Source organism: Salvelinus fontinalis, chromosome 21 (assembly GCF_029448725.1).
Source record: "Salvelinus fontinalis isolate EN_2023a chromosome 21, ASM2944872v1, whole genome shotgun sequence".
In the NCBI taxonomy this organism is placed as follows: domain Eukaryota; kingdom Metazoa; phylum Chordata; class Actinopteri; order Salmoniformes; family Salmonidae; genus Salvelinus; species Salvelinus fontinalis.
In genome coordinates this window covers 20,469,114-20,487,970 of record NC_074685.1, presented here as the reverse complement: position 1 = coordinate 20,487,970, position 18,857 = coordinate 20,469,114, and the positions used below count along the sequence as shown (strand labels likewise).

Below are 18,857 nucleotides of genomic sequence, written 5' to 3'. Positions count from 1 at the left end.
GGACAAACTGAAATGGTCCACCCACACAGACAGCGGGGTGAAGAAGGCGCAACAGCGCCTCTTCAACCTCAGGTGGCTGAAGAAATGTGGCTTATCGCCAAAAACACTCACAAACTTTTAAAGGCGCACAATCGAGAGCATCCTGTCGGGCTGTATCACCGCCTGGTACGGCAACTGCTCCGCCCACAACCGTAAGGCTCTCTAGAGGGTAGTGAGGTTGGCACAATGCATCACCGGGGGCAAACTACCTGCCATCCAGGACACCTACACCACCGATGTCACACGAAGGCCAAAAAGATCATCAAGGACAACAACCACCCAAGCCACTGCCTGTTCACCCAGTTATCATCCAGAACGCTCGGTCAGTACAGGTGCCTCAAAGCTGTGACTGAGAGACTGAAAAACAGCTTCTATCTCAAGGCCATCAGACTGTTAAACAGCCATCACTAACATTAAGTGACTGCTGCCTACATACTGACTCAAATCTCTAGCCACTTAATAATAAAAAATTGGATGTAATAAATGTATCACTTGTCACTTCAAACAATACCACTTTATATAATGTTTACATACCCTACATTACTCATCTCATATGTATATACCATCTACTGCATCTTGCCTATGCCGTTCGGCCGTCGCTCATCCATATATTTATATATACATATTCTTATTCATTCCTTTACACTTGTCTGTATAAGGTAGTTGTTGTGAAATTGTTAGATTACTTGTTAGATATTACTGCATGGAACTAGATGCACAAGCATTAACATCTGCTAACCATGTGTATGTGACCAATAACATTTGATTTGAGTTGATTTGATCTATCCAACTTGAACTCCCCAGCAAGGCCACATCCTTATAGCGTCGTGCAGACTTGAGTTCTCTTCCTGTAAGAGAGCGAAAACATACCACAATGCACCATAAGCAGTGAACAGTTACACTATAATAGACTATAACCATAGTGGATAGTAAAGAGTATAGTTATACTCAACACACACCGTTTGCAGCTCATATGGGTTTTGCCAGTCAAGAGCAGTTTCCAGTACATTCAAACAGATAATATGAAAATGTGCAGTTAAATAAATAGATCACTCTCACCTCCTACTGTTATTTCCTCGTTCATCACCTTCAGAAACAAAAGTATGATGAGAGCGTAACTAACAGACCCTGGTTGTACAGCTGACAACAGCCTTTGGAACAACATACAAATTGGAGTATTTTTGAAGCAAAAGGCACTTGCCATGTCTACACCAGAGAAAACACAGGAGAGATTCCACCAGAAGGATGAGAACATAAAGACCGGCACGGAGACCGATGTAGAGGGGGATCCTTGAGGAAGGGTCTGGAAGGGAAAAGGACATCATGTATCATGTCCATTTCACATTAATGTTCATAATGTCCTGCAATTGTGAGCATCTATGTCTAAACCACCTAAATGTACATACCTTCTTCTTGGGTAGTTAGGCTGATGACTTCACTGACTGCCTTCTCCTCTCCAGGTGGGATGGAACTGAAATCTGCTATGGAACCTGTGGCTCCTGTAGGATTTACATCTGAAAATATTATTCAAATATGAACAATTATTCATCAGCCATGCACTGCAGCTGCAGCAATAGATAGATTTCACTGAAATGGATGGGGTCCTCACCATCTACGGTGATACTGAGGGGTTCACTGTGCTGTGATGTCACAGAATTCCCCTTTATCACCATTTCCACAGAACATGTGATGAAAATCTCTCCTGGGCTGCTCCTCTTCCTCATCGTCAGTAGCTCCTCTTGGGCCACTCTCCCCACACAAACATTGTCTTTGTAGGGTTGCTTTTTGAAGTGTAAGTCACCATTGTTCAGGTAAAAATAACATGAGGTGCCATGTTGAGCCTCACACCTGAGATTGAGGTACTTCCCTCTCTGCTCCACGTCAACACTGGGTTTCCCAATTGGATCTGTTTGAAAAATGTAAGATAATAGATACAATATGAGTGAACCCAGTGTGTTCTGGGTAACAATAACTGAACAAGTTCCCGAGGCCCTAATTTTGGCCCTAGGGTAAAATTGTCACTCACCACTCACATGAAGTCTTCGAGTGTCACTACGTTCTGAAGTTATCATTTTCCCTTCTCTTTTCTGTAGAATAGCACAGCTGAGATCTACTTCACTCTTGTTCCAGGTTTTGAACTCATCCCAGAACAATGTGAATTGGCAAACACTGTTGTAGTCCACTTTTCTTATTGGGGTTGGATCCTGGTCTCTGTAAAAATAGCACTCTGTACCTTCTGTTGATTCACAGCGTACTTTGACAGATCTAGCTGCATTGATGTACCCAGGGGATAATACAATGCTTGAAGTGGGGACAGAATCTGTTTGGATTTAAATATATAAATAGTGAGAATTCAAATTGTTAAAGCTGTCAATCGTAGACTGAAATCTATGTATGTTTCTGAAACTGTTGTGGCTAAATAATGTACATTTAGAGAACGAGTTGTAGAAACGGTATCACCAAACTGCTGTAGTGACAAATCGTATATGAAAGACAATAGCCTATCTCTAATATCCTTCCACAGCTAATGACATGATGTAATACATACCTGCATAACATTTTCTAACTGCAACACCGGCCACAACTTTAACAAGGATAACAGGAAGACATTTTAAACAAGGCATTTCAGTTAACATAAGATACACACCATACACTCTAAATATAAATGGATTGAAATAAGGGACAATTGAATACTCACAAATCATTAGAAAATAAGATGGAGACATATTTTCCTCTTTCTGCCATCAACGAATAAGATTCTGAGGTGAGAGCTGATCTGTGCTTAGGACAAAGGACAGCCCAAAGAGGATATGGATACTCTGGGCAGGTCTGAAGTCACGTTGAATTAGAGCTGGGCGATATGGACAACAATCCTTATCAGCATAAATGTACTGAATTATCACAATAATGGTAAATTGAACAATAAGTTTAGAACATAATGTGCACCACAGTAATTATTTTATATTACCCTGAAAACTACTAACGTAAACTCACGTAAACTCGTACATCGCCTTGGTCCGTACAATTGCCCTTATTTTAGCGCCCAAAAAACGTAATACTTCCAGATCAACTGTAAAGTCAATACCATTGTAAAGCACAATTTCTCCCCTTTCCAACAGAATCAATTACATGACCTAAACACTGCCCGTTTCTGCATAATTCAAGCAGGCAATGAGCCCCGTCGGGTGGGGAAGCGAAACTAATGCGTGATAGTGAGAAGGAGAGATGTCGTGTGGGAAAATTGCTTTTTTTCCCTCGATCTGTCCAAAATATCACCTTATTGCCTCTAAAATGTAAATTAAACACTATAAAGAGTTTATATAATGTGTCATTACATACCTATTTGAAGGTTTGTGTCGAATTTGAATCGGGTGTTTAGGGCGGTGCTAAAGTGATCTTAGAAGTAAACAGCGGCTTTGAGAATGATGATCGCATGCAATGATGATGCAAAAAATGACTAGGTATCCCCCCTTACCCCGTCACTGTCCATTTCTTGTTTTTAAAGGATGAGAGAAGTGCTACACCTGGTGGAAAGAGATTGTAAGACAGAAATAGTTGCTTTAGGTGTGCTGTACGTTACGACATGACACGTCCCGATGTAACAGACGATCCGTTTTTTCAACTTTTCTCCAATACTATAGAGCCATTACCATGTCGATCAACGCTTGAATAGAAACCTAGTTCACACCCCTGATTTTGAAGTCAACACAGTCGCTACAGTCCCATTAGTTTTCTTTGTAGCCTCGTTTGAATGTCGCGGTTACGCACATTTGTACGGAATGGGGTGAGTTTACGTTACTACTTCGAATGTTGTTGCTATCAATTGTCCTATTAATAATTAAACATATTTCATTTTAAACTTCAGATTTCTCTAGTAGGGCCCTATAGATCATTTATCGTAATGAACAATATCAGCTAAATGTCCACGATAAGTGTCAGTTTGGTTGGTGTCGATAATTTTAGGTTTATCATCCCAGCTCTACGTTGAAATGTATGACTTTTTTCATTGTCCACTAAATTGCTGCCCATGTAATGAACCCTCCATACTGCTTACTGAAACTATAGATGAACTGTAAATTGATGAGTAAATAACGCATTTTAACTAGTCAAAGGTCATTTATTGCATCCAAACTATTGTTTAGACACATTATTCAGATGGCTAATGCATCTCCAACAGAGAGAATTGAATAATCCATGGTGGGGGACCAAGGATATCTCTATGCCACCTTTACCATTGTGGATTCATTTGAACAGTTGAACTTATGATAAGTTACCAAGTCCAGATGTTCAAACTAACATACATGTTTCACATTTCAGGGACCCTGAACAGATTTCCAGTTTCAGAACAGAAATAATTAGAAGCAACTATGAGTAGCCATTATTTGAAAATCAGGATCTCAAAATCATGACATGGACTCGTACATCTTAAAATATCCCTTCTCATTGGACAAAATTATATATAAACAGATAATAAAACATCTGGTGGAGGGGCAGACCTATTGGCTATGCAGTTTCTGGTTGTCTGTAAAAAATAAATGGGTAATTGAAAATGTTGGCTTTTAAGAAGTGGGTATCTGGGTGTGTGCTTTCCAGTGCCTTCAGAAAGTATTCATACCCCTAGACTTATTCCACATTTTGACAGAACTACATAGTTCCTTGGTTGAGATGGGAGAACCTGCCAGAAGGACAACATTCTCTACAGCACTTCACCAATCTGACCTTTATGGGAGAGTGGCCAGACGGAAGCCACTCCCGCGAAAAAGGCACATGACCACATGCCTTTAGTTTGCCAAAAGACATGTGAAAGACTCTTAGATCATACCGCGAAAGATTCTGTGGTCTAATGAGACCAAAAATGTACTCTTTGGCCTCCATGGCAGCCCTTAGGCCGTTTTGGGCGCCATCTAAACTGCCACCGCCATTTAAGAAAACATTCTTGGAGTTCCCCCCTCACGCCAGGTTCCACCTTTGGGCCAGGGGTTGACAACATCATACAGCAGACTACAAAACTGCGCAAAGACAGAGAGACTTTGCAGAAGATCTTGGCAACTGTGTGTCCTAACGCCATCACTCAGAGGTATTTGATATTTAATAGGATCCCCATTAGCCACTACAAAAGCAGCAGCTACTCTTCATGGGGTCCACATGAAACATGACATAATACATAGTACAGAACATTATTAGTCAAGGACTGAACTACATACATTTACAACGTCACACATAGCCTACATATCAGTACATTCACATTATATTTAGGTCTAATACATAATACAGTGCAAATTACAATACAAGATGAATAAAATGGCTGTGTCTCTTCACAGTCCCCTTTGTGCAGTAAGGTGTTCTTTTATATGTTTTTTAATCTGGTTTTATTGCTAGCTTGAGTTTCCTGGGGGGGGCAAAGAGTTCCATGTAGTCATGGCTCTATTTAATACTGTGTATTTCCCAGCCTTTGTTCAGAACCTGGGGACTGTCAAGAGATGTGTGTTGTACCGATGAGTGTCCGCACTGTGTGCCAACTACTTGAACAGACAGTTCTGTACCTTCAACACATCAATATCTTGAACAAAAAACAATTGTGATGCAGTCAATCTCTCCTCAACTTTGAGCCAAGAGAGATTGATATGCATGTTACTGACACTTGCCCTCTGTGTACAGTGCATTATTTTCCCACATTTTGTTACGTTACAGCCTTATTCTAAAATGTATAAAACAAATGTCCCTCATCAATCTACACACAATACCCCATAATGACAAAGTGAAAACAGGTTTTTAGAAAATGTTTGCACATATAAAAAATATAAAAATGAATACCGTATTCAGACCCTATTCTATTAGACTCGACATTGAGCTCAGATGCATCATGTTTTCATTGATCATCTTTAAGATGTTTCTACAACTTGATTGGAGTCCACCAGTGGTAAATTCAATTGATTGGACATGATTTGGGAAGGCATATATGAGGTCCCATAGTTGACAGTGCACGGCAGGGCAAAAACCAAGCCATGAGGTCGAAGGAATTGTCCGTAGAGCTCCGAGATAGGATTGTGTCGAGGCACAGATCTGGAGAAGGGTACCAAAAAATGTCTGCAGCATTGAAGGTCCCCAAGAACACAGTGGCCTCCATCATTCTTAAATGGAAGAAGTTTGAATGCACTAAGACTCCTCCTAAAGCAGTCCTGGGAGAAGGGCGTTAGTCAGGGAGGTGACCAAGAACCCGATGCTCACTCTAACAGAGCTCCAAACTTCCTCTAAGGAGATGGGAGAGCCTTCCAGAAGGACAACCATCTCTGCAGAACTCCACCAATCAGGCCCTTATGGTAGAGTGGCCAGACAGAAACCACTCCGCTTGGAGTTTGCCAAAAGGCACCTAAAGAACTCTCAGACCATGAGAAACAAAATGATCTGGTCTGCTGAAATCAAGATTGAACTCTTTGGAGTTCTTTGGAATCCAGGCACTGCTCATCAGCTGGCCAATACCCTCCCTACGGTGAAGCATGGTGGTGGCAGCATCATGCTGTGGGGATGTTTTTCAGCGGCAGGGACTGGGAGACTAATCAGGATCGAGGGAAAGATGAACAGAGCAAAGTACAGAGAGATCTTTGATGAACACCTGCTCCAGAGCGCTCAGGACCTCAGACTGGGGGGAAGGTTCCCCTTCCAACAGGACAACAACTCTATGCACACAGCTAAGACAACTCAGGAGTGGCTTCGGGACAAGTCTCTGAATGTGGCCCAGCCAGAGCCCACACTTGAACCCGATCTGACATCTCTGGAGAGACCTGAAAATAGCTCTGCAGCAACACTCCCCATCCAACCTGACAGCTGTGCAGAGAAGAATGGAAAACTCCACAAATACAGGTGTACCAAGCTTGTAGCATCATACACAAGAAGACTCCAGGCTGTAATCACTGCCAAAGGTCCTTCAACAAAGTACTGAGTAAAGGGTCTCAATGCTTATGTAAATGTGATATTTATGTTTTTAATACACTTGCAAACATTTTTTTTAAATCTGTTTTTGCTTTGTTATTATGGGGTATTGTGTGTAGATTGATGAGGGGAAAAAACTATTTCATTCATTTGAAAATAAGGCTTCAATGTAACAAAATGTTGAAAAAGTCAAGGGGTGTGAATACTTTCCGAATGCACTGAATATCTAAGTGCGAAACGTGCTGATTTGTTCTGTACCAACTGCAATTTACCTATGTCCCTCTTTGCCACACATGACCACACAGCTGGACAGTAGTCCAGGTGCAATAAAACTATAGCCTGTAGGACCTGTCTGATTGACTGAGATGTCAAAAAGGCAGAGCAGCACCCTATCATGAACGGACCTCTTCCCATTTTAGCAACCATTGAGTCTACAGTATATGTTTGGACCATGACAGCTTGCTATCTAGGGTTACATCCAGCAGTTTAGACTCCTCAACTTGCTCAATCACCAGATTATTCAATAATAGATCTAAATTAGGTTTAGTGATTTGTCCCAAAAAATGATGCTTTTTGATTTGAGATATTTAGCAGCAGCCTATTGCTAGTTACCCATTCTAAAACTGATTGGAGCTCCATGTTAAGGGTGTCAGTTATTTATTTTACTGTTGCAGCCAATGTGTGTACTGTGTACCGTTGAGTTGTCAGCATACACAGACACACTGGTTTTATTCAAGGTCAGTGGAAGGGCATTAGTAAAAGTAGAAAACAATAATGTCCCTAGTCGGCTGCCCTGTGGTACACCACACTCAACTGAATTTGCATGATAGCTGGAAGACAGGGTCGAATGTCTCGAAAGCTCTCCAGCAACGTCTTGGCCCCCTCCTCCCCCGCCGAAACAGCAGGGGCCGGGAAATTGGTACCAGCGTTTTACACCCCGACGGCGCAAGGTCAGGCGTCGTGAACACCCTTACAGGCAGCAACACGCAGCTAAGAAGGTTGGGCACCAGCAGTCCACCTGATATGCTGGCGGTCGGCCTTGTCGACATCAACAAATGTTTAAAGGAGCTCAAGTTCAAGATGCTCTTGCCAGCGGGGGTGTTGCAGGCCATCTCGAGTGGCCTATGGTTCACCACGCTCGCCCTGAATGATGCGTACTTCCACGTTCATGAACTTCTTATATATTTTTTTAGAGACCATACTCTTAGAATGGCGAGTATAAGGGCATATTGGAAATTAGCTCCCAGGATGCAATTCTTCTGGCTTCCACAGGGTGTCAGCAGTCTATGTTCAAGGTTTCGGGCTTGTAACTTCCAAAATGAATAAGAAATATCAGTTTTAGTACAGGGACACAGTCTTGGAGACCACATGCACCTGCTAAAATCGGTTTCCTGTTGAACATACTTCTTTCCGTGGGAAATATTATAGTTTGATTACATTTTAGGGTATCTGGGGAGTAAATAGAAACTTATTTTGACCTGTTGAAACAAAGTTTAGGGGTATATTTTCTCGGATTCCTTTCTCTGCATGTTGAATGAGTGGATTACTCAAATCGATGGCGCCAACTAAACAGACTTTTTGGGATATAAAGAAGGATTTTATCTAACAAAACAACACTACACTACATGTTATAGCTGGGACCCATTGGATGACAAATCAGAGGAAGATTTTCAAAAAGTAAGTGAATATTTAATCGCTATTTGTGAATTTATGAAACTAGTGCCGGTGGACAAATATTTTGATGTGGGGCGCCGTCCTTAAACAATCGCAAGGCATGCTTTCGCTGTAATAGCTACTGTAAATCAGACAGTGCAGTTAGATTAACAAGAATTTAAGCTTTCAATCGATATAAGACACGTACTGTGTATGTACCTAAATGTTTAATATCCATCATTTGTATGATTATTTATATGAATTGTGCCCCCTCCAGTTTCACGGGAAGTTGTCCCGCTAGCGGGAAGCCTAGGCTTAAGAAGTTTTAATCAAAATCACTGGCTTGCGAATTCAAAGTTCTCCCTGGCGCCGTGTACATTCACAAAGTGCACGGACACAGTTCTAGCATCTATCACGTCCCAGGGCATTCTAGTGCTCAACTACTTGGCTGGTGTGTGCTCAAGTAGAAAAAATAGAAAAGTAGAAAAGATAAGTTTGCTACCTACCTTGACTGTTTCCGGCTTGGACGAGCCCTCTCCGTGTTAGAGTGCCAGAAGTTCCTCGGCCTACTCACTTCAGCTGCTCTGTTGATTCCGCTGGGCTTTCTTCACCTTCACTCCAGCGACGGTTCAACTCTCACCATCTACACCCGAGACGACACAGACATCGTCAGCTGTTAGTGACAAATGCATGGGTGAGGACTCTGTTGAAGTGGCACCCTCACTCCTTCCTGTCAGAGGGAGTTCACGACTCCATTTTCTCCTCCCTTCCTATAGGCAGAAACTCAAACAGGAAGTAACCGTGCTACGGACTATTCAAAGCTGGTCTGACCAATCGGAATCCATGCTTCAAGATTGTTTTGATCACGAGGACTGGGATATGTTCTGGGTAGCCTCTGACAATAATATTGACGAATACTGAGTTAATCAGGAAATGTATAGGAGATGTTGTACACACTGTGACTAGTAAAACCTACCCAAACCAGAAACCGTGGATAGATGGCAACATTCGGGCAAAACTGAAAGCGCAAACCATCGCATTTAACCATGGCAAGGTGATTAGGAATAGGGCTGAATACAAACAGCGTAGCTATTCCCTCCGTAAAGCAACAAAGTGGAGTCGCAATTCAACGGCTCAGACACGAGACATATGTGGCAGGGTCTACAAACAATCACGGCCTACAAAGGGAAAACCAGCCACGTCGTGGACACCAACGTCTTGCTTCCGGATAAGCCAAACACCTTTTTCGACCGCTTTGAGGATAACACAGTGTCACCGACGTAGCCAGCTACCAAGGACTGTGGGCTCTCCTTTTCTGTGGCCGACGTGAATAAGACATTTAAGCGTGTTAAACCTTGCAAGGTTGCCAGCCCAGATGGCATCCCTAGCCGCTTCCTCAGAGCATGTGCAGACCAGCTGGCTGGTATTTATGGACATATTCAATCTCTCCCTATCCCATTCTGCTGTCCCCACATGCTTCACGATGTCCACCATTGTTCCTGTACCCAAGAAAGCAAACGTTACTCCCTGACCGATAGTTACTGTCAGATGCTCTGACTCAACCTGGTCTCTCTTTTTACAGTCTCTGTGATTATGGCCTACTTTATTGCAGTGTTTACACGGTGCCTTACAATCTCTAGCATAATGACCCAGTTTGTGACAGTTAAAGCATCTATCTCCCCCTTTCTTTTGACTGTCTCTATCCACTTTTCTCAACTTTCTCCCTTTCTCTACCTCTATCCACTTTTTCAATAAGTTTGCTAAATCCTGTCCTCCTTTCTGTGCCTCTTCCTCTCTTCCTCCCTCAGCTCCCTGAGGACCAGCATATGGGAGAAGGGGTAACGGGACGGGCGGCACCTGATTCGGCTGCCTCCGTTTCATTACCACCACTTCGTCGTCTGGATTTTCCCTCTCCCCCTGGTCTGCAAGGGAGGGGTATAATTTGGGTTTAGGTGATGTCTCTGTGGGAGATGTGGGAGTCCTTTCTGTCTGCTCCTGTCTGCTCCTGGCTAACTCCTTAGTAGCCCCCTTTTTCTTGGCCCCCTCCGCTCTTTTTCTAGCTTCAGCCAGCCAAATACGAGCGGTGTCGTGCCCTTCTGTCCGTTGCTCCTCTACCTTGTCCCCACAAACTCTATATAGTTGTTTAATCATGGATTCCAGTTTTTCTATATTTAAACATCCGTCAAATTTGTTATTTTTCCTCCATTTCGGGCCAAAATAGATGTTCCTCTTAGCTTTTTCCTGCATATATTTCTCATCTCCCGTTAATTCCGGGATTCCCTTAGAGGATTTACTACCCATGTTTATTCAATTACTATTATGCTTATTCTCACAATCTATGTGTGTACTCACTCAATTACTACATTTATTTTGTAATATGTATTCTCACTTTCTATGGGTGTAACCTCCTTCCTCCTGTTTGGAATAATCAGACCTATTTTGCGCTCCTCTCCAAAATGTATTTCGACACGGGATCTATATTCATACAAATTATGTCCCCGACCTACTTTCTTGTAATTTTTATTATTATATTTCGCCTTCTACATTACGTTTTCCGCCTAATATTTTATTGACCAGTTATCGTTTAGGTCTCAATATTAGCTCCAATTCTCACAATCTATGTGTGTGTTTCTATAATCTGTTATTATATTTAAATCTCACTTACTCCCGTTAGTCCTAGACTAACGTAACTTACTTTACTTTATTTTGCCTTCTATATTACGTTTTACGGCTACTGTACTTCAACCAGTTTTACTTTTAGGTCTTACTGTTAGATACCGTACTTCAACCAGTTTTACTTTTAAGTCTTACTGTTAGATATTGTACTTCAAAATTTCTTAATTAGATCTGTGACCCAGTGACCCAACACTAACATAGATACATTTGTCTTAAACTTTCTCTACATTAGATTATATGGACGGTATACCCGATACAAATTTTACTTACTGTTAGTTTTACAGATAAAATCCTCACTCACATTTATCTTGATCAATGCTTTAATTTTTAGTAAGTTTAGAATTTAACCCCAAACTACTGAATAAAGATCACAGACCTTACCTTGCAGCTGAGAATTCAATGTTGGTTGGATTTCGTCACTGTTTTCTGTCGTGTACCAGTTTGCCACCGGCCTGAAATGGAACCTCAATTTCCAGAGGTCAGGTGTTTAACTTACAGATCTCCGATCCGTCCGTGCACGGTTTTCGCCGCTCCCATGGGACGACAGAAAACAGGTATTGAAATCTGGCTCGAAGGACCAAGCTGTCATGAGAATTTTCAATCCCAATGATAATAACAGTCAATCAATAGCTCTGACCAATCCCCGAGGTTTGTAAGACCATGGGTTTAATAATAATTTGTCAAAGACTCAGCTTATGCAAAAGGCTAGTACAGTTTATTCAGAGAAAGTTCTGAAGTCAAGAATACAAAAACATCAATTTTATAGCTGCGCACATACTTCCACACAAACAGTAGGTATCCTACGCACATACATACACACAAACAGTCCTTCTCCACAGTTCGCACCACTCACACCACTGTGTCCCTCCCCAGCCGACAGTTCCATTCCCCCGAGATTAGGGGGAATAGTCACGACTAGTCACCTACTCCCCCTGCTGCTCCTCCTTTGGACATTTCCCATCCACACTGGTTCAAACCAACTCACCACTGGTTCAAACCAACTCACCTCATCCCTAGACGGCTTTGTGATGACAGAATCTGTTTAAAATGAGAGAATGAGGGAAAATAAAACATTGAACAAAAGAAGATAAAGTTGGTGGTTTAGTTAACTTTCATACTCACAGACACAAGGTGGGGTTTGGTCTTGCTGCTCAGGTGGGCTTCTGTCGAGACAATGCAGTACAGTCAGAAAGATATAGTAGTGCATGAATAAAGAAAAAATTATTTGAATCTAAAATGAATACACCAGTCTTACCCTGTATTTACAGGCCTGCCTTGAACCCCTTCAAAAGATACAGAGAGAAAATGTAGCAATTTTGAAAATAACTCAAAGTAGCCTTTGGAACAAAATAAGAATGGGATATGAGAAGACCTATCTGAAAACACGCACCACACTTGCGTTGGAGAACACACAGCACAGACCCAGCTAGCAGAACCAGGAAAAGGGAACCAGCACCCAGAATGATGATGATGAGGAACACTGGAAGTGAAGAAACTGAATGAAGGCTCACTGACAGTGAGTCATCTATATAGTATAACCTGACCTTACAATGACTAGAATGTTAGTGCAAATAAGTCTTACTAATAGCGACTATCGAGACACTTAACAGTTTATAGATGTTGGAAATGTATCAATACCTGTACATTTAGAAGTGGAGTCATTCAATAAACTTGCAAATAGAAGTTCATAGGACTATAATCAGTTAATCTAAAACCAAACCAATGTTACTCACCTCTTCCTCGGGCTGTGACATTGCTGCCTGTCTTCTCCTGATCAGTTGTGTTTAAACCGGACGCTGATGGGGAACTAGTTGCTCCTGGAGGATTTACAACTGAAATAATTAAAACATTGATATGTGTAAATTAATAATATATTAGTCTTGCAATACAACAATAGACCGACAGAAGAAAATGATGGGCTTTAGTCTTCCTCACCATCTATGGTGATACCGAGGGGTTCACTATGCTGTGATGTCACAGTATCTTCACCCTCTACCACCAGCTCCACAGCACAGGTGATGAAGATCTCTCCAGCACTGCTCCTCTTCCTCTGCAGTTCCTCTTCTGCCACTCGCCCCACACAGACATTGTCTTTGTAGGGCTGTTTTTTAAAGTGTGAGTCACCATTGTTCAGATAAAAGTAGCATGAGGTGCCAGCCTTGGCCTCACATCGAAGATTGAGGTAATTCACAATCTTCTCCACATTAACTCTGGGCTTTCCAATTGGATCTGTCAGTAAATTGTGAAAGTAATTTATGAAGTCATTTAACAAGTGGGAAGTGTACTCTGGTAAACATGTGGTTTGGAGTACTTTAAAACTGTCACTTACCACCCACATTAAGTCTTCGAGCGTCACTAGGTTTAGAGGTTTTGATCGTTTCACCTTGTCTGTTCTGTAGAATTACACAGCTGAGGTCTACTTCAGTCTTGTTCCACTTTTTGAACTCATTCCATAACAACTTGAACTGGCAAGCACCTTGCTTGTAATCCACTTTTCTTATAGGTTTGGGGTCCTGATCTCTGTAGAAATTGCACTCTGTGCCTTCTGGTAACTCACAGCGTACTGTAACAGGTGTAGCTACATTGATGTACTCAGGGGAAAATACAATAGTGGGAGTGGGAACTGAATCTGTTTAGAGAAATAGAGAGAATATATGAAATTGTGAGTGATAAGAATCTTGATTCAGAACGTATTTGTATGTGGAGTATGACTTCCTTGTCTCTCTATTTGCAACTAAATACATTTCTTAATAAAGATTTGGCACTTTAAGCATTGTGCTACTCTATTATGAAAGGTAGTGTACAAATTTGTCATAAAAAAAAATGTTTTATGCCTGAAATAAATCAATAGCTGTTGAGCTGGACAATTAAAGAAGTGACATTTGTTAATATGTACCTGCACAACTTCCTTTTACCGCAACACTGGCAACATCTTCGAACAAGGTAAAAACAACTTAGTGAGACATTTTACAAGCCTTACTATAAAGCATAATAAAGTGTCATACATACTTAGAACAAGCTATAAAGCATACATTAAGTAACATATTACCAAAACTTAAAATCATTGTAAAGAGATATTGATCCAAAGACCAAAATAATTGAATACTCACAAATGAGAAGAATATAAGACAAAGACATATTTTCCACTTCCTTCCGTCAGTGAAGTGAACTCCACACATAGATTGTGATGTGAGAACTGATGTGTGTTTGGTAGGACACAGAAAAACCTACAGAGGAGGATGTGGAGACTCACGTGTGATGTTGTGACAGATCACTAGTGACGCTGAAGAAAATGACCTTATATCTATTGACAACTAAGGGGCTGTGCATGTGGTCCACCCTACATTGAACTTACTGAAAATATAGGTAACTACAGCACAGATATTTCAAATATGAGAACTCTTGTGATTAATTGATCAAATAAACTTGTTGACTTTTTAAAGAGTTACTTTAAACTATACACACACAAATAAACAAAACCAAAGCTAAATACGCAGTAGCTTAACAGCAACATCACCCTAACAACTGCAAGGCAGGACACTAGAGATACGGGCCATAAACTTATATTTCTCCCTTAAGGTGACCTGACCTGACCTCAACCCCCCTCCGTCAGTAATCCATGGCTCTCTCCCTTCATCAATGCCGGGCACATTTAATCGCTTACCTGCACTCAACACATTCCAAGCTTAATTGCAAACACTATATACCTTCCACCTATAACCATTAACTTCTGGTGTAGACCCTCTAAACCTCAGCACTCCATCAGTGACATGAATAAGTATACTTTTATATTCTCAGAACCCAACACAACACACACATTGACATGATCAAATGAGTTCAGTTACTGATCTATTGGGTTTATTTGAAGATGGACAATTTGATGGATAGTTTCTTGTTTGAGATTTTTCACCCCACGACTTTCACAGCTTTGTAATGGAGGTGACTAATGCTTCTTCAAATTAGGAAATGGCAGATACCTTGATCAATCTCTGTTTAGTTTACATAATACATATTTCCAGTCAGAGTAACCAGTCTGTGCCAACTAAGTCATGGCTTGGATTGCATCCATAGATCACATTACTTTTGTGGATTTTTGGCAAACTTAGTGTTTTGGAAGCAAATCCAAGCATTGAATAAATGCAAAACAGGAATCCAAATATATTTCAGTTGTTTTTTATTTCATCACCACCAATAAATTGTTTCACATTTTTTGGTAGACCACAGCTGTAAAGGTTATGGATTGTTCCTAAATAATGCCTTCTGGTAACTCACAGCGTACTGTAACAGGCTGACTAGCTACATTGATGTACCCAGTGGATAATACCATGGTTGGAGTGGGAACAGAATCTGTTTAGAGCGAAAGAGTATCTATGAAAACTTGAATTGTGCCTTGATTTAGAAGGTATTTTGCATTTGGAGTATCACTTCCATATTTCTCTATTTACTATCCTTAACTATAAATGTTAAGTCAAAATTCTTAAATAACTCCATAGTTTTACAAAACGTCTATCAACAAGAAAGGCTTTTGTGCCTCAAAGTGTCACGAATCCCGTTTCCTGAGTCTGTTTTTTGCCTGTGTTCTGTCCTGGAGTGTTTTTTCCGGCGTCCTGGAACGCACCCTGTCTGGTTGCCGGGCAATGTAGCCAGTTGGGAGAGTTCTGATTAACCGCACCTGTATCCCATCAGCTATCTGCACACCTGGTCCTGATCATCATCTCTCCTCTTCTTAAGCCCCGACCTGACATCCATTCCCTGCCGGATCGTTAGCCATGAACAGTATGTTGTGCCCACGAACCAGCCTCCAGTTGATAGAGTTTGTTTTGTTTTGTTTTGTTTTGTTGTCTTGTACGTCTTGCTTGCCTTTAACTTACTTCCGTTTGTTCTGTCTACAGCCATTCACCCGGAACCCATATCCCATCCCTGTCTGCTCGTCGCCAGTTTTTGTTTATCCCTTGGATCTGCCTATCCACTCCCATCAACACACCTCCGCTGCCCGCTCCGCCACCTGGAACTATCTACCTCCACGCTCTCATTTATTAATAAAAACTCACCATCTTCATACTCACCTTGTCCTGGTCTGCTTCTGGGTCCAATTTTGGTAAACCCTGACAGAACGATCCGGCCAGCGATGAACCCAGCGGACCTGGACTCCGTTTGCCATGCAATTACCCAGCAGGAGAAGATGTTGGGACAACACGGCGCTACACGAGATAGCGGGTTCAATCCGGGATTACAGCCGGGTGGCCGCTCCTCTTACTGCCTTGACGTCTTGTACCAGGAATTTCTGTTGGACTCCTGAGGCAGACCGAGCATTTCTGGACTTGAAGAGCCGATTCACCAACGCCCCGATTTCTCTCTCAACCTGACACTTCCCGTCAGTTTGTTGTTGAGGTGGACGCGTCTGATGTGGGGGTGGGCGCCATCCAGTCCCAGCGTAGCTCCACTGACGGTAAACTCCATCCCTGCGCCTTCTACTCTTGTCGTCTTTCACCAGCTGAGAGAAACTACGATGTGGGTAACCGGGAGCTTCTCGCTGTGAAGCTTGCCTTGGAGGAATGGCGTCACTGGTTGGAGGGAGCGGAGCAACCGTTTGTGGTTTGGACGGACCACAAGAATCTGGCTTACGTGCAATCGGCTAAACGTCTCAACTCCCGTCAGGCCAGGTGGGCGTTGTTTTTTGGACGTTTCAATTTTTCCCTGACGTTCCGACCTGGGTCGAAGAACGGCAAAGCGGACGCCTTGTCCCGGATGTTCTCCAAGACGGATGAGAGTGGGGCCAAGACTGAGACGATTCTTCCCCAGAACCTTGTCGTGGGAGCCGTTACATGGAGGTTTGAGGAGGATGTGATGACGGCCCTTCAGAAGCAGCCCGGCCCCGGTAACGGTCCACGCGGTCGGTTGTTCGTGCCTGAGTCGGTCCGTTCTGCTGTCCTTCAGTGGTCCCACGCCAGCAAGATAGCTTGTCACCCTGGCGTTGCTCGGACTATGGCGCTACTGCGCAGACGATTTTGGTGGCCTGCCATGGGAGAAGATACCCGGAGGTTTGTTGCCGCATGTCCTGTTTGTGCGCAGAACAAGAGTACCAATCGGCCCAGCTCTGGGCTTCTTCAACCCCTACCTATTCCTCGGCGACCTTGGTCGCATCTGGCCCTGGATTTTGTCACTGGATTGCCCTCTTCTGGTGGGAACACGGTCATTCTGACCATTGTGGACAGATTCAGCAAGTTTGCTCATTTTGTCCCTCTCTCCAAGCTTCCATCTGCCACGGAGACGTCCGAGATCCTTGTGAGGGAGGTTTTCAGGGTCCACGGATTGCCCAGTGACATTGTTTCTGACCGTGGTCCTCAGTTTACCTCTGCTGTCTGGAGATCCTTCTGTTTGGCCATTGGAGCTACAGTCAGTCTCACTTCTGGATTTCACCCACAATCTAATGGTCAGGCGGAGAGAGCCAACCAGAAGATGGAGTCCACGCTGCGTTGTCTTGTCTCCTCTGATCCCACCTCTTGGTCATCTCAATTACCCTTGGTCGAGTATGCCCATAATACCCTTCCTTCATCTGCTACTGGGATGTCCCCCTTCCAATGCCTGTACGGATACCAACCTCCCTTGTTTCCTTCTCAGGAGAGGGATCTCTCGGTTCCTTCTGTCCAGGCCCACATTCGTCGTTGCCACCGGACCTGGCATCGGGCCAGGAAGGTCCTCCTTAGAGTTTCTGACCGGTATCAGATCCAGGCGAATCGTCGCCGTATTCCGGCTCCCGCTTATACCATCGGAGATAAGGTTTGGTTGGCTACACGGGATCTTCCTCTACGGACTGAATCGAGGAAACTGTCACCAAAGTTCATTGGTCCGTTTGTGGTGGAGAGAATCATTATCTGATCTGATCCCAGCCGGCGACCCTAAACAACGACGCAGTAAAAGGGGCAAAAGAAGCGGTCTTCTGGTCAGGCTTCGGAGACGGGCACATCGCGCTCCACTCCCTAGCATACTACTCGCCAATGTCCAGTCTCTTGACAACAAGTTTAATGAAATCCGAGCAAGGGTAGCATTCCAGAGAGACATCAGAGACTGTAACGTTCTTTGCTTCACGGAAACATGGCTCACTCGAGAGACGCTAACGGAGTCGGTGCAGCCAGCTGGTTTCTTCACGCATCGCGCCGACAGAAACAAACATCTTTCTGGTAAGAAGAGGGGCGGGGGTGTATGCCTTATGATTAACGAGACGTGGTGTGATCATAACAACATACAGGAACTCAAGTCATTCTGTTCACCTGATTTAGAATTCCTCACAATCAAATGTCGACCGCATTATCTACCAAGGGAATTCTCTTCGATTATTATCACAGCCGTATATATTCCCCCCCAAGCAGACACATCGATGGCCCTGAACGAACTTTATCTGACTCTATGTAAACTGGAAACCACACACCCTGAGGCTGCATTCATCGTAGCTGGGGATTTTAACAAGGCTAATCTGAAAACAAAACTCCCTAAATTCTATCAGCATATCGATTGTACTACCAGGGCTGGTAAAACCTTGGATCAATGTTATACTAACT

The 18,857-nt window shown here is 42.9% G+C and overlaps 1 protein-coding gene across 1 annotated transcript; it reads right to left on the bottom strand.

Annotated features, from left to right (window-relative positions):
* Positions 1–1,243: 1,243 nt before the first annotated feature.
* Positions 1,244–16,194, bottom strand: LOC129819186 (uncharacterized). The gene is made up of 16 exons (XM_055875739.1): positions 16,170–16,194; positions 14,195–14,251; positions 13,628–13,927; positions 13,234–13,527; positions 13,032–13,115; positions 12,689–12,778; positions 12,554–12,581; positions 12,421–12,461; positions 11,680–12,336; positions 9,129–9,265; positions 2,738–2,890; positions 2,588–2,623; positions 2,066–2,359; positions 1,649–1,945; positions 1,446–1,553; positions 1,244–1,342 (listed from the first exon to the last, which is right to left on the bottom strand). The coding sequence occupies exons 1-9, from the start codon at positions 16,192–16,194 to the stop codon at positions 12,218–12,220; spliced, it is 1,038 nt and encodes a 345-aa protein (XP_055731714.1). The 3' UTR covers positions 1,244–1,342; positions 1,446–1,553; positions 1,649–1,945; positions 2,066–2,359; positions 2,588–2,623; positions 2,738–2,890; positions 9,129–9,265; positions 11,680–12,217.
* Positions 16,195–18,857: the final 2,663 nt, after the last annotated feature.

Bases quoted from the DNA above. Each gene is read 5' to 3' on its own strand.
- LOC129819186 (XM_055875739.1), bottom strand. From the start codon at position 16,194: ATGGCTGTAGACAGAACAAACGGAA. The intron at 13,116-13,233 runs GTGAGGAAGACT...TAAATCCTCCAG, and splicing joins CCTCGGTATCACCATAGATG to GAGCAACTAGTTCCCCATCA. The intron at 12,582-12,688 runs GTGCGTGTTTTC...TATCTTTTGAAG, and splicing joins TGTTCTCCAACGCAAGTGTG to GGGTTCAAGGCAGGCCTGTA.